Source organism: Pristis pectinata, chromosome 17 (genome assembly GCF_009764475.1).
Source record: "Pristis pectinata isolate sPriPec2 chromosome 17, sPriPec2.1.pri, whole genome shotgun sequence".
Lineage (NCBI taxonomy): Eukaryota > Metazoa > Chordata > Chondrichthyes > Rhinopristiformes > Pristidae > Pristis > Pristis pectinata.
Genome location: NC_067421.1, coordinates 44,688,413 through 44,704,918, shown reverse-complemented (window position 1 = coordinate 44,704,918; position 16,506 = coordinate 44,688,413). Strand labels below are relative to the sequence as shown.

The 16,506-nt window shown below is 50.0% G+C and overlaps 1 protein-coding gene across 1 annotated transcript; it reads right to left on the bottom strand.

Moving 5' to 3' along the window:
• Positions 1 to 815: 815 nt before the first annotated feature.
• Positions 816 to 16,224, bottom strand: LOC127579211 (refilin-A-like). Its single transcript, XM_052031818.1, has 4 exons — positions 15,869 to 16,224; positions 13,828 to 14,128; positions 5,361 to 5,467; positions 816 to 1,476 (listed from the first exon to the last, which is right to left on the bottom strand). Exons 1-4 carry the CDS (start codon positions 16,222 to 16,224, stop codon positions 1,149 to 1,151), a joined length of 1,092 nt encoding a protein of 363 aa, XP_051887778.1. The 3' UTR covers positions 816 to 1,148.
• Between the last annotated feature and the right edge of the window lie 282 nt (positions 16,225 to 16,506).

Below are 16,506 nucleotides of genomic sequence, written 5' to 3'. Positions count from 1 at the left end.
CCTAGTTCTAACCCCAGGTCTGACCCCATGTCTGACTCCGCGCCTGACCCCGTGCCTGAGCCCACCCCCCGACCCCAGTTCTGACCCCACCCATGACCCTGCCAATGACCCCAGGTTTGACCCTGTGTAACGAAAATATCTTAAGATTCGTTCCTTGTTATTTCCTGATTCAGCAACAAGAGGTATTCGCAAACAAAGGAGGCACTGTACACATGTTAAAGGTTATAAAGACACTACTTTATGAGGATGATATGAAAGCTACTCATTAACAACTTCAATAAACTACAGAATGATGGAATACAAAGAATACTTATCACCCACTCAGCGAACTGATCTACACAATGCCAGAAGGAACGCCAAGTGTCCGACAACCGCTTCTATTGCTCTCTCTCTCTCTCTGTACGTCTGCCCCTTAGGACTGGTCGCGACTCCAGCCTAAAGCAAGAGTTCCCCACACAAGGAAGTAGCTCCTTCTTATACCCTTAAAACCCCAGTACTTTCACATGGCATGGTACCAGGCTACACCTGCACCATGTTCCTACTCCCAGGGCTGTGGACTGGTCCCCTTTTACTTTGTCAAAACATTCCCATGTTCCAAACTGAACCATTTTGTGTTACACACTTTCACACACACCAAGGTGGAATCAGATACGAGTTCCGACAAACTTAACTCTTTCCTTACACTCCGCTCCGTGATTCCTCATTCGTACGTTAAAGTCAACAAAGCATCCTGCCCCTGACCCTGACCCCCGCCCCTGACCCCAGGTCTGACCCCAGGTCTGACCCTGGGTCTGACCCCCACCCCTGACCCCGGGTGTGACCCCCGCCCCTGGATCTGACCCCAGATCTGACCCCAGGTCTGACCCCTGCCTCTGATCCTGGGTCTGACCCCGTCTCAGTCTGTGACCCCAGACCACCCGTGCAAAGTTTGATCCCGGCCCCTGGAGGTCCCTGAGCAATCCCCCCCCTCCCCCCGGCCAACAGCTGGGGGCAGGAGGGGCCGGGTCACTGGGCAGGTGGGGGGGCCTCAATGGGCGGAGCCTGTTGATTGACGTGTGTCCATGGGTGGGGTCTGATGATTGACATGTCCGTGGGCGAGGTCTGTGATTGACGTGTGTCGGTGGGCGGGGCTCCTTAATTGACGTGCGTCAGTGGGCGGGGTCTGGTGACGGACAAGGCCCCGGCCCCGCCCTCTCCAGCACCAGGCTGCTCCGGTACCAGCGGCCCGGCGGACCGCAGTCGCGCCTCAGGCCGGTGCGGTGGCGGACGGGGCCCCGCGGGAGCAGCAGGGCGGCCGTCTCGAAGCGCCGCGGCCTCGGGCGAGGCTCCAGAAGAAGTTGGGTCCTGTAGCTCCTCCAGGAGCAGCCGGCGGCCGCGATCACTCTCTCGCCGAACGAGGTGACGGTGGCGACGGGCGGGCAGAACACGGCGGCCCGGTAGCGCCGCTCCGGTTCGCAGAAGACGGCGGCTGTCCACCTGAAAGACAGCGGGGCCCGGACCGTCAATCAACCGCCGACCCCGCCCCCTGCATATTTCCGCCAATCAACCACCGACCCGGCCCTTCTCTCTCCCCGCCTCCCCGGCATCTCCCCGTCAATCAACCGCCGACCCCGCCCCCGGCATCTCCCCGCCAATCAACCGCCGCCCCCGGCATCTCCCCGCCAATCAACCGCCGACCCCGCCCCCGGCATCTCCCCGCCAATCAACCACCGCCCCCGCCCCCGGCATCTCCCCGCCAATCAACCGCCGCCCCCGGCATCTCCCCGCCAATCAACCGCCGCCCCCGCCCCCGGCATCTCCCCGCCAATCAACCGCCGACCCCGCCCCGGCATCTCCCCGCCAATCAACCGCCGCCCCCGTCCCCGGCATCTCCCCGCCAATCAACCGCCGACCCCGCCCCCGGCATCTCCCCGCCAATCAACCGCCGACCCCGCCCCCGGCATCTCCTCGCCAATCAACCGCCGACCCCGCCCCCGGCATCTCCCCGTCAATCAACCGCCGACCCCGTCCCCGGCATCTCCCCGCCAATCAACCGCCGACCCCGCCCCCGGCATCTCCCCGCCAATCAACCGCCGACCCCGCCCCCGGCATCTCCCCGCCAATCAACCGCCGACCCCGCCCCCGGCATCTCCCCGCCAATCAACAACATCGCAGATGGGGCGCAATGTAGGTAAATGGGGGGTTTGTCAGCGGGAAACGTCCTTGTGCACAACTCAGTGAAGGGCGAGGTGCCGGTGAAGCACGGAGTTGGGGAGGGAGGTGCAGTGACGGTCCTTGCTGCGAAAGCCTGTTTGTACCGGGTAAGGATGTCTTCCTGCAGTGGAACATCATGGCCAACTGGTGGTCAGAGGAGAAGATTGAAGGATGTGCTCAAATCTTCCCGAAATAATGCAACGTCCCCACCGATTCCGGGGAATCCTGGCCCACAACCACCCAACTGAGGGAGAAGCATTGGGAATGGTTTTAGGAACCTGAGATCCATTTATTGGATGGAATTCAGCGTAAGAAAGGGAAGGAGCACACCACCTCACAAATAATCCCCCCTGTCCCGTCTGTGGTTCCCACTTCACCTCACAACTGACAAACTAGACATCCTTGATCCCACTGGACATCCTAAGAAGAATTGTCAACAGCTTCAGTCCCCTCACCTAAAGGGGGATATAGTTGTTATGCAGTGAGTGCAGCAAAGGTTCACCAGACTGATTTATGGATGGTGAGTGTGTCATCGAACGAGAGACTGAACAGGCTAAGCCACTGTTCTCTAGAATTCAGAAGAATGAGAGGTGATCTAACTCTGGTTAGACCACACTTGGAGTATTGTGTTCAGTTCTGGTGGCCTCATTACAGAAAGGATGTCAAAGCTTTAGAGAGGATGCAGAGGAGATTTACCAGGATGGTGCCTGGATTGGAGAGCATGTTTTATGAGGATAGGTTGAGTGAGCTAGGGCTTTTCTCTTTGGAGAGAAGGAGGGTGAGAGGTGACTTGATAGAGGTGTACAAGATGATAAGAGGCATAGATTGAGTGGACAGTCAGAGACTTTTTCCCAGTGTGACAATGGCTAACACGAGGGGACATAATTTTAAGGTGATTGGAGGAAGGTATAAGGGGGATGTCGGGGTAAGTTTCTTTACACAGAGAGTGGTGGGTGCGTGGAATGCATTGCCTGCAGAGGTGGTGGGGGAAGATACATTAGGGACATTTAAGAGACTTAGATAGCCACATGAATGATAGAAAAACAGAGGGTTGGTGGGAGGGAAGGGTTAGATAGATCTTAGAGCAGGATAAAATGTCAGCACAACATTGTGGGCTGAAGGGCCTGTACTGTGCTGTAGTGTTCTATGAAGTACAAAATACAAAGCGAGTCAAATAATATGGGTGCAGAGATGATGTCTGAGGAGTCTAGAACTCGGGATTACCATCTCAGAATGAAAGGTTGACACTTAGGATAGTATGAGGAGAAATTTCTTCATTCAGAGGGCAGTGAATCTTTGGAATTCTGTTCCTTGGAGGGCTGTGGAGACTTAGTCACTGAGTTCATTTGAAATAGAGATCGACAAGTTTCGAGACATTAGTGGCAATGAGGGATTTCACATGTTTTCAAGTTGTCCTTTCAAGTTTTCTTCGTGGAGTTTGCACATTATGGGATTGCTCTGCTAGCAGCTGGCATGGACCAAATGGGCTGAATGGTCTTCTGTGTAAAATAAGTAAATTCTACTGTGTTCCCAAATGAGATTTTGGCAGCATTGAAATACTAACAAAGTATTCATTTACTCCAACCTTGCTTTACAGCTCAGCAGACTCACTCCTGGCAGTAATTGAAATCCCCCTGTATAATCAGTGTAAATTCTCCCGTATAATCAGTGTAAGTCCCCATGTATAATCAGTGTAAGAAAAAACTGCACCTCCCTGCACAATCATGTGAATCCCCTTGTACAAATCACTCTGAAAATCTCTAATTTCCAAGCACATTTGGCCCTTACTATCTCATTCTCTCTCTCTCTCTCTGACATAGGGCACTTAATCCTGAAGCATTCACTCTGTTTTCTTCCCACAGATGCAGCCTGATCTGCTGAGTATTTTCAGCATTTTCTGTTTTTATTTTAGATTTCCAGCATGTGTTTTCTTTATTTTCTCTCTCTCCCTCTGCCTGTCTTTTGTTCAAAACAAAAAAAAATTCAACAAATTGTCAATGAAGAAACAAACAATCTGCTAGAGGAACTCAGTGGGTAGAGCAGCATCTGTGAAAGGAAAGGAATTGTCGACATTTCGGGTTAAAACCCTGCATCAGGACAGATAGATTGAGTTTCAGTCCTGATGCATGGTTTCGACCCGAAACATTGACAATTCCTCCCTCCCCTCCCCCGATAGATGCTGCTCGACCCACTGAGTTCCTCCAGCAGATTGTTTGTTGCTCCAGATTCCAGCGTCTGAAATCTCCTGTGTCAATCGAGAAAAGAAGCTTTGCTTTGGAGTAGGTATCTCAGGCTGGAGATAGTACCTGGAAACCTTGCAGCTAACGCAGTACCTCGGAACTGTTGGAAGTGACACACAGCAATCTCGCATAGACAGGAACATGGTAAAGACCCAAGAATCTGCCTTGGGAATGATCTCTGGGAGATGAATGTGGTCCCAGGGGACAGTGCAATGGGAGAAACATACTGTAGGTTTTCATGTTTTAGATATTCTTTGCAGAATCTGCAAGTATTTACATTGATCCCTATTGAAAATACATAGGATCGTGCAGCACAGATTCGGAAACCTCATCCGTGCCCACCCTGATGCCTATCTAAGATAATCTCAGTTGCCTGCATTAGGCCTGTATCTCCCCTCACCTTTCCTACCCAACTACCTGTCCAAATGTCTTTTAAACGTTGCAATTGTACCTGCACGTTTGGATTAAAACAGGGCTTGCTTGAGGACTGCTCTGCAGAATTCCGACTGCACTCCCAGCAAACAGAACTGTAATCCTGCAAGCATCCCACACACCACAGGGTCCTGTCTCAGTGTTAAGGTCCCATCCAGTGTAATCCTACTGCCCTTATCTCCAGCCCCTTGTCCCTGCCCTGGGTGAGGAGAATCTCCGAGTGTGGTCCTGCTCTCTCAACAGAGAAGGGGTATTTCGATGAGTAGCTGAAACACCAAGACAGAAGGCTATGGGCCGTTACTGGGAAGTGGGGGTAGTATGGACAAGATGGTCGAGGTAGACATGGTGGTCAGCACAGACCTGGGGAACCAAAGGGCACATCTCCCTCTCTCTCTGTGACTGTCCAACGCCCACTGTCTGGGTCTGAGCCTGGCGATGGGGAGCCACCACCTTTCACTGCACATGGTCAAGGCATCAACAAACTCGCTGCCTCACCGAATCTCCTGTGTTGGTCCTGAATCGATCTCGATGCTTTCACCAAATAACACCGGCTGCAGTGCCGACTTTGGACAGGCGGCCGAGTCCAGGACAATTTTCAAAAGCTGTAGTGGAATAAAGGCAGGTAACTGACCCTGACATCACCCACAGAAACACATCCAGACAGCAAACAGCCAGAGACAGCCAATCGGGGCATGTCTAGACACAGTCAGGGACAGGCAGACTGTGAATGGCTCAACACATTAGACCTGTTTGCCCTTAAGCTAATGTTTATGATCCTGTAGCACCGTTCATGATGGGTCATGGAGGCCTCAGGAGTCCAGCCCAGTAGTTAAACACAAGCAACATTTCAGCCACAAATTTCAGAACACATTAGCAGCAGCACTGAGCTGATGTCAAGAAGTCCAATCACACTGAATAATTAACAACAAGCCAGTGGTTGCGACAGAGAGAGGAGGACCTTGCCCTTTTTAATATTTCCACAGACTTTCTCCCTCCAGACACTGCCTGACCTGCTAGGCATTTCCCACAGTTCTCAGCAGCAGCTCTGACCTGCATTTCACAGCTTTTGCATCTCCCTTTGTCTGTGTTCTCTCTCTCTCTCGCTCTCTCTCTCTCTCTCTCTCTGTAACCACCCTCATTAACCTGGTAATGAAACAGCTCCATAGTGATTGGAATCACCTGAGGAAGTCCTTGTGTCTCCATCATGCAATATGTAGGTGGCCCTACTAGAGAGGGGGTACACTCAGCCTCCTCTGGGTCTGGGCAAGTGACTGATGTGTCAATGGGACAGCACCTTGGGACCAATAATCATAATTCTCTTAGTTTCAAGATAGTTATGGAAAACGATAGGACTGGTCCTCAAGTCGAAGTCCTGAATTGGGGAAAGGCTTGTCTCAATGGCATCAGACAAGAACTCAGAAAAGATGATTGGGAGAGGCTGTTCACATGTAAAGAGATGTCTGGCAAGTGGGAGGCTTTCAAAAGTGAGATGAGGAGAGTTCAGGGCCAGCAGTGTGAAGGGCAAGGCTGGCAGGAGTAGGGAACTCTGGCTGATGAGGGATGAGGCAACAACAGATTCTTCCCCACTGCCATCAGGTTCTTGAACTGACCTGAAAAGCCCAAGCACTACCTCGGACGATATTTTCCTCAACTTGCACTGATGTCATTGTTATTTTTGTTTCTTGTGTTATGTAAGTCATGGATAATTTATGTATAATTTATGTTAATTTAAGTTTATGTAATTTATGTTTGTAATGACTATGCTGCAAAAAGCTAATTTTTGACTCATACAGGAGAATGAGGAGGTGACAGATAAAAGCTATGGGGAGGTAGCCACACCCAAGTTGCAGGAGGCAGGAAAAACTTAAAATTTTATTTATACAGCACGGTAACAGGCCCTTCCAGCCCAATGAGCTTGCGCCGCCCATTTAAACCCATGTAACCTACCCATATGTCTTTGGAATGTGGGAGGAAACCGGAGCACCCGGAGGAAACCCATGCAGGCACGGGGAGAACGTACAACGGAGCACACAAAATTCTGCAGACGCTGGAATCTGGAACAATACACAAAAAGTGCTGGAGGAACTCAGCAGGTCAGGCAGCATCCATGGAGGGAAATAAATAGTCGACGGTTCGGGCCAAGCGCCTTCATCAGGATTGGAAAAGAAGAGGGCAGAAGCCAGAATAAGAGGGTGGGGGGAGGGGGAGGAGCACATACAGGCAGGTGATAGGTGAGTCCAGATGAGAGGGGGAAGGTAGGTGGGTGAGGGGGGGGGGGGAAAGATGTAATAAGCTGAGGTGATACGTAGAAGGGGCAAAGGGCTGAAGAAGAAGGAATCCGGTAGGACAGGGCAGTGGACCATGGAATGAAGGATGGAGGAGAAGAGAGGAGAAGGGAGGAGATAGGCATCATGGCGGGAGAAGGGAGTTACAGAAATAAAGGAAGACAAGGAGTGGGGGGGGGAGAAAAAGAAGGGGAGGGGTTACAGGAATTTAGAGAAATCGATGTTGAGACTGTCAGGTTGGAGACCCCCAAGGCGGAATATGAGGCGTTGTTCCTTCAACCTGCATCTAGCCTCAACGTGGCAGTAGAGGAGGCAGTGGATAGACATGTCAGTGTGGGAATGGGATGTGGAATTGAAGTGAGTGGCCACCTGGAGGTTCTGGCTGTTGGGGCAGACGGAGCAAAGGTGCGCAATGAAACGGTCACCCAATCTGTAGAAAAGAATATACAAACCAGGTGCCAGGGTCAGGGGCATCTTAGATTGGGTCCACAGCAATCTAAAGGGGGAGGGGGAGCAGCCAGAAGTCATGGTACACGTTGGTAGCAGTGACGTAGATAGGAAAAAGGATGAGGTCCTGAAAGTGAATATGGGGAACTAGGTAGGAAGCTGAAAAGCAGGACCTCAAGCATAATAATCTCTGGATTGCTGTCTGTGCCATGCACCAGTGAGGGTAAGAATAGGATGATTTTGCATATGAATGCGTGGCTGAGAAATTGGTGCAGGGGACAGGGTTTCAGATTTGTGGATCATTGGGATCTCTTCTGGGGAAGGTATGACCTGTACAAGAGGGACGGGTTACATCTGAATTGGAGGGGGACCAATATCCTTGCGGGCAGGTTTGCTAGAACTGTTATGGAGGGTTTAAACTAGTTTGGCGGGGGATGGGAATCCGAGTGATAGGTCAGAGGATGGGGCAGTTGGTGTACAGGTTGATGCAGTGTGTAGAGAGACTGTGAAGAAAGATAGGCAGTTAATAGGGCAAAATTGCAGTCAGTTGGATGGGTTGAAGTGTGTCTATTTCAATACAAGTATCAGGAACTAGGGTGATGAACTGAGAGCATGGGTCAGTACATGGGACTACGATGTTGTGGCCATTACAGAGACTTGGCTGTCACAAGGGCAGGAATGTCTGCTGGATGTTCTGGGGTTTAGATGTTTCAAAAGGGACAGGGAGGGAGGTAAAAGAGGTGGGGGAGTGGCTTTGGTAATCAGGGATAGTATCACAACTGCAGAAAGGGAAGACTTATCACAAATGCAGAAAGGAATTGTCTACTGAGTCAGTGTGGGTGGAGGTCAGAAACGAGAAGGGAGCAATCACTCTATTAGGAGTATTCTATAGCCACCCAATAGCAACGGAGACGCTAAGGAACAGATCGGGAGGCAGAGTTTGGAAAGGTGCAAAAATAACAGGGTTGTTGTCATGGCTGATTTCAACTTCCCTAATATTGATTGGCATCTCCTTAATGTAAAGGGGATAGATGGGGCAGAGTTTGTTAGCTATGTCCAGGAAGGATTCCTGACACAGTATGTAGACAGGCTGACTGGAGGAGAGGCCATTCTGGATCTGGTACTAGGCAATGAACCTGGTCAAGTGTCAGATCTCTCGGTGGATGAGCATTTCGGAGACAGTGACCACAACTCCCTGACCTTTACCCTTGCCTTGGAGAGGGATAGGAGCAGACAGTATGGGAAAGTATTTAATTGGAGGAGGGGGGATTATGATGCCATTAGGCAGGAACTTGGGAGTGTAAATTGGGAGCAGATGTTCTCAGAGAAATGCACAGCAGAAATGTGGAGGTAGTTTAGGGACCACTTGCATGGGGTTCTGGATAGGTTTGTCCCACTAAGACAGGAAAAGAATGGTAGGGTGAAGGAACCATGGTTGACAAGAGAGGTGAAACATTTAGTCAAGAGGAAGAAGGAAGCATACTTAAGGTTTAGGAAGGAAGGATCACACAGGGCTCTGGAGAGTTACAAGGTAGCCAGGAAGAGCTTAAGAATGGGCTTAGGAGAGCGAGAAGGGGGCATGAGAAGTCCTTGGTGAGTAGGATTAAGGAAAACCCCAAAGTGTTCTAGTCACGTGAAGAACAGGAGAATGACTAGAGAGAAAGTAGGACCAATTAGGGATAGAGGAGGAAACGTGTGCCTGGAGTCAGAGGAGGTAGGGGAGGTCCTTTGCTTCAGTATTCACCTGTAAGAGAGAGACCTTGGCATTTGTGAGGACAGCATAAAACAGGCTGATAAGCTAGAACATGTTAATGTTAAGAAGGAGGATGTGCTGGAACTTTTGAAAAACATTAGAATAGATAAGTTCCCAGGGCTGGACGGGATATATCCCAGGATACTATGGGAAGTGAGGCAAGAGATTTCTGAGCCCTTGGCGATGATCTTTGCATTCACGCTGGCCACAGGAGTAGTACCAGATGATTGGAGGGTGGCAAATGTGATTCCTTTGTTCAAGAAAGAGAGCAGGGATAACCCTGGGAATTACAGACCAGTGAGTCTTACTTCAGTGGTGGGCAAGTTACTGGAAAAGATTCTTAGGGACAGGATTTATGAGCATTTGGAGAAGCACAGTCTGATTAGGGATAGTCAGCATGGCTTTGTGAGGAACGGGTCATGCTTTACAAGGCTGATCGAATTGTAAGGCATTTGATAAGGTTCCCCATGATAGGCTCATTCAGAAGGTTGGGAGGCACGGGATCCAGGGAAACTTGGCTGTGTGGATTTAGAATTGGCTCGCCCATAGAAGGCAGAGGGTGGTTGTAGACGGAGTGTATTCTGCCTGGAGGTCAGTGACCAGTGGTGTTCCGCAGGGATCTGTTCTGGGACTCCTGCTCTTTGTGACTTTTCTAAATGACTTGGATGAGGAAGTGGAAGGGTGGGTTAGTAAGTTTGCAAATGATACGAAGGTTGGTGGTGTTGTGGATAATGTGGAAGGTTGTCAAGGTTAAAACAGGACATTGATAGGACACAAAGCTGGGCTCAGAAGTGGCAGGTGGAGTTCAACCCGGAAAAGTGTAAAGTGATTTACTTTGAAAGGTTGAATTTGAAGGCAGAATACAGGGTTAACGGCAGGATTCTTAGCAGTGTGGAGGAACAGAGGGATCTTGGGGTCCAAGTCCCTAGATCCCTCAAAGTTGCCACGCAAGTTGATAGGATTGTTAAGAAGGCATATGGTGTGTTCAGGAACAGCTACTTTACTACAACCATCAGGTTCTTGACCCTCCAGAACCCTAACTCTACCTCAACAATGAAACACTGTGGACCACCTCTTGCACTGTCCTGGGCTGGTCTCTGATTGTGTTTTTTTCACACTGATGTCCTGTTTTGCTCAGTATTTTTTTCTCTTCACTGTCTGGTGTAATTTATGTAAAATTTATGTTCTGTGTGTTGTATGAACCCGCGTGCCTGTGATGCTGCTGCAAGCAAGTTTTTCCTTGGACCTGTACCTCCCCATAGTTGACAATAAACTCGACTTGAAATCCCTGGAGACTGACCAGGTGTATCCCAAGACGTTGTGGGAAGCAAGGAAGGAGATTGCTGGGACCCTGGCAGAGATTTTGTAACCTTAGCCACCAGAAGACAGCCGGATAGCAAACGTTGTGCCTTTAATAAGAACGGCAGCAGGGATAAGCCGGGGAACTACAGGCTGGTGAGCCTTGTGTCAGTGGTGTGAAAGATAATGGAAGAGGTTCTGAGGAACAGGATTTATTTGCATTTGGAAAGGCAAGAACTGATTAGGGATAATCAGCATGGCTTTGTGCACGGGAAATCATGTCTCACAAACTTGACTGAGTTTTTTGAAGAGGTGACCAAGAGAATTGATGAGGGCAATGCAGTAGACATTCCCTACATGAACTTTAGCAAGGCCCTTGATAAGGTCCCAGGTGGAAGACTGGTCCAGGAGGTGAGATCAACATAGACCATAGAACAGTACAGCACAGGAACAGGCCCTTCAGCCCACAATGTTGTGCTAAACTAATTAAACTAGTAGTTAAATGCCTACTAAACAAATCCCTTTGACCTACACAATGTCCATATCCATCCATTCTCTGCACAATTATGTGCCTATCTAAGAGCCTCTTAAACACCTCTATCATATTTGCCTCCACAACCACCCTTGGCAGCACATTCCAGGCACCCACCACTCTCTGTGTAAAAAAAACTTGCCCCGCACATCTCCTTTGAATTTACTCCCTCTCACCTTAAACGCATGCCCTCTAGTATTAGACATGTTGACCCTGAGTCAGAGGGAGGTGGTAGAGGTTGTTTCTCAGAATGGAGACCTGTGACCAGTGCTACAGCGATCGGTGTGGGTCCACTGTTGTTTGTCATATTTGTTAATAATTTGGATGAGAATGTAGGTGTCATGATTAGTAAATTTGCAGAAGACACCAAAATTGGTAGTATGGTAGGACAGTGAAGAAGGTTGCCTAAGGTTACAAAATCAACTGGGAAAGTGGGCAAGGGAACAGCTGGTGGAATTTAACTAAGACAAGTGCATAGTGATGCATTTTGGGAGGTTAAACTAGGGCAGCACATCCACAGTTGAATGGCAGGAGCCTGGGGAGTGTCGTTGAACAGAGAGACCAAGGAGTACAGGTTCATAGTTCCCTGAAAATGGGAACACAGGTAGAGCAGTGAGGAAAGTGTATAGCAAGCTTGCCTTAATTTGCCAAGGCATTGAGTAGGAGAGTTGGGACATTATGTTATAGTTGTACAAAACTTTGGTTAGGCCACACTTGGAGTGTTGTGTGCATTTCTGGTCGCCCAGCTAAGCAAAGGATATGTTTAATCTAGAGAGGTCACAGAAAAGATTCACAAAGGTTTGCCTGGATTGAAGGGCTTATCAGGAGAGATTGGATAGGCTAGGTCTGTTCACCCTGGAGCAGAGGAGGCTGAGAGGTGACGTGATAGAGGTATATAAAATAATGAGAAGCATAGATAGGGTAGATAGCCAGTGACTGTTTCTCATGGTGGGGTGTCTGAAACTAGAGGTCATAGATTTAAGGTGAGGAGATTTAAGAGGATCTGAGAGGTAAATTTTCACACAGAGTAATCAGTATCTGGAAGTATCAGGAGGTGGTGGAGGCAGGAACAGTAACAACATTTAGAAGGTACTTGGACAGGTACATGGCTAGGAAAGGCTGAGAGGGATATGGGCCAAACGCATGCAAATGCGACTAGTTTAGATGGGAATCTTGCTCAGCATGGACCAGTTGGGCTGAAGGGCCTGTTTCCACGCTGTGTGACTCTATAAGATTTAAGAAGCATCTGGACAGATACTTGAATAAGTAGGGCAGAGGGAGAGGGAAGTAATGCAGGTAAGTGGGAATAGTATGGACAAACATGATGGTTGCCATGGACAAAGTGGGCCAAAGGGCCTGTTTCTGTGCTGTACAACTCTATGACTCTAGAACACAGAATACAGCACAGCAACAGGCCCTTCTGCCCATCATGCCTGCGTTGACCATGATGCCAATCTAAACTAATTCCAGTTGCCTGAACATGGTCCGTGTCTCTCCGTTCCCTGCCTCTTCATGTGCCTGTCCAAATGCCTCTTAAATGTTGCTGTTGTATCTGTTTCCACCATCTCCTCTGGCAGTGAATTCCAGTCACCCACCACTCTCTGTGTAAACAAAAACTTGCCCCACACATCTCCTTTAAACTTTGCCCCTCTCACCTTAAATCCTCTCGTAATTCACATTTCTGTGCTGGTCATTGTGTCCATACATTTAATTAGTTCTCCATACCTCCTCAGCTCTGAGATGAACAACAACTCCCTGCCCCATCTGAAGCCGCCCACCCCGGAATCATTTCATTAACTCTCCCATTGTCCCACCTCCAGACTTGGTCAATCATCATTCTGTGGTGTTGCCTTCATCACACCCGGGGCCTTGAGCTGACCACCGTGGTTTATAACGGTTAACATGTCTTCCTAGCCTTCTGTGCCTCTATTAATGAAAGCTTTTAGCAACTTATCATCTGATTCTGTCCCCCTCAGAGACCTGAGATATCCTGCAATCCTTTCTAATGTTCTGTGGAGACACAAGAGACCGCAGATTCTGTAACCTAGAGCAACAATCTGCTGGAGGAACTCAGCGGGTCTGTGGGGGGGAAGGAATTGTCGACGTTTCGGGTTGAAGCATCAGAACTGCATTCTTCCAACCTCACACTTCCCTCAGTTAAGTTACGTAGCCATGCCTACTCACAGCCTGTCTGTGCCCCCTGTCTCCCTCCTCTCTGAACGTTCATAGCACAGTGTTTATCCGTGGATTAATAATTACCACCAAGCACACAGCACAAATAGCGTGACGCTATTACAGCACCAGCGATCGGGGTTTGATTCCTGTCACTGTCTGTAAGGAGTTTGTACGTTCTCCCGTGTCTGAGTGGGTTTCCTCCGGGTGCTCCGGTTTCCTCCCACATTCCAAAGATGTACGGGTAGGTTAATTTGGGTTTAAAATGGGCGGTGCGGACTCGTTGGGCCAGAAGGGCCTGTTAACACGCTGTAAATAAAACTAAAAAAAAAATTTACAAATCTCTGTTTGTACAGGGGCCTCACTGAGGAAAACCTGATGGGCTGCCTGTCAAATAAACCCCAACACCAAGCCGCACACAGAGATATAGGGCACGACCACAAAGGCTTGGGCAAAGAGTGTAGTCAGTCTTACCACTTCACCCTCTTGGCTCGATCCAACTGCTGGGCTTCTGAGTCCGGGGGCTGCCCAGCCGTGTTTGTTTTCTGGGGTCCTTGGAGAAAGTGCCGGCAAGGGCAGATCAATGGTCCGAGGGAGCCTGTGGTCAGCACCATCCAAAAAACTGTGCGGCTTTGTACAGGCAGTCTCAAAGATCTCATCCACCCCTTGCAGGTTCAGGTGACCAACCATTGCTGTGACAGATCTCACCCAATGACCATGGAGACACACATTGGAATATTTCCCGAATATCCCAGTGTCCCACTGTGCAGGGAATCTGCAACGAAAGAGACATCTCATAAACAGCTTCCCAACAGGGTACAGGATGTGAGAAATAGAAGTAGGACCTTGGTTCAGAGAGAGAGGGAGAGAGTGTCAGAGAGAGAGAGTGTAGCAGAGAGAGAGAGTGGCAGAGAGAGAGAGTGTAGCAGAGAGAGAGCGTGGCAGAGAGGGTAACAGAGAGAGTGAGTGACAGAGAGAGAGTGACTCTGAGACAGACTAACAGGGAGGGCAAGAGTAACAAAGGGGCTGGCGAAGAAATTGAAGCTGCCCGAGTGAGGGAGACAGAATGACAACATTGCAGCCGCACAAAACTGGTGAGGCCACACTTGGAGCATTGTGAGCAGTTCTGGTCGCCTCATTACAGGAAGGATGTGGGGGCTTTGGCGAGGGTGCAGAGGAGGTTCACCGGGATGCTTCCTGGATCAGAGAGCATGAGCTAGAAGGAGAGACAAACTTGGATTGTTTTCTTTGGATTGTCGGAGACTGAGGGGAGACCTGATAGAAGGTGGAGATAAATAGCTGGTATCTTTTTCCCAGGGTAGAAATGACAAATACTAGAGGGCACAGCTTTAAGGTGAGAGGGGTTAGTGTAAAGGAGATGTGGGGGGCAAGTTTTTTTTTTTACACAGAGAGTGGTGGGTGCCTGGAACTCTGCCAGGGGAGATGGTGGAATTGGATACAATACAACATTTGAGAGGTGTTTAGACAGACACGTGAACAGGCGGGGAATGGAGGGATATGTGTGCAGGCAGATGTGTGGTTTAAATTTGCATCATGGTTGGCACAGACATGGTGGGCTGAAGGGCCTGTTCCTGTGCTGCACTGTTCTGTGTTCTGTGACAGAAAAAGAAAAGAGTAAATACTGAATGAGAGAGAGAGAAAACAAAGCAAAGATAGCAACTGACACACGGAGGGGCACAGAAACGGCAATTGAGATTAAATGAACCTCATTGTGTCACTGAGTAAAAGTCACACTGGCACACACACAGTCACACTGACACACACACAGTCACACTGACACAGTCTCACTGACACACACAGCCACACTGACACACACAGAGTCTCACTGACACACACAGCCACACTGACACACACACACAGTCACACTGACACAGTCTCACTGACACACACAGTCTCACTGACACACACACAGTCACACTGACACAGTCTCACTGACACACACAGCCACACTGACACACACACACAGTCACACTGACACAGTCTCACTGACACACACAGCCACACTGACACACACAGTCACACAAACACACAGTCTCACTGACACACACACAGTCACAGTCTCACTGACACACACAGCCACACTGACACACAAACACAGTCTCACACACGCACATCGTCTCAATGACAGTCTCACTGACACACAGTCTCTCTCTCTCTCACACACACACACAGTCTCACTGACACACACAGTCTCTCTCACTCACACACACACACAGTCTCACTGACACACGCACGCACATCTACACACAAACGGGACACCACAAGCGGGGCGCGACTGGCTCCCGGACCTCGGCAAGTGCCGGTGCTCCGCTCTGGCGGTGTCCCGGGCCGGGAGGACAGACCGGGTGTCCCGGTTCGCCGCACCCCTGCCGCCGGTTGCTCGCCCTCCCGGGGCGGACGGGGCCAAGCTCCGAGCGTCGCCCGTGGAGTCCCGGCCCGAATGGGCGCAACAGGCGCCGGGATCAGGAGAACGAAAGTCGGGACCAAAGCAAACCTGCAGTCGGGACCTCCTGTGTTCGTGTCCGCCTCCGAGCGGGGCCAAAACCGCCGCGGCTCCGGCGGCGACAGCCCCAGATGTGACGGCTCCAGATGTGGAGGATCCAGGTGTGACCGCTCCAGGTGTGACCGCTCCAGGTGTGGTCTCACCGATGCCACAGCTGCGGGTAAACTTCGCCGCTTTTCCATCCAAACCGCTCCGCCAGCGGCCGCCAGGAGGGACCGGGGGTGGGAGCGGGTCTGCCGCCCAGGCTGGTGGGGAGGGGTCCCGTGAGAAGTCAATGAAGTGACGACGAGTGAATGAAGGGTGAGAGGAGGAGGTACTTCGCCGTCCGCGGCTGGGATCGAACCCATCCCTTGGAATTGGAATTGATTTATTATTGTCACTTGTACCGAGGGTCAGTGAAAAACTTGTCTTGCAGAACGATCGTACAGATCAATTCATTACACAGTGCACTGAGGTAGTACAGGGTAAAACAATAACAGAATGTAGAGTAAGTTGTCCCAGCTGCAGAGAGAGTACAGGTAGACAATAAAATGCAGGGGCCACCACCAGGTAGATTGTGAGGTCAAGAGTCCATTTTATTCGAACTAGGGAACTGCTCAATAGTCTTATAACAGCGGGATAGAAGCTGT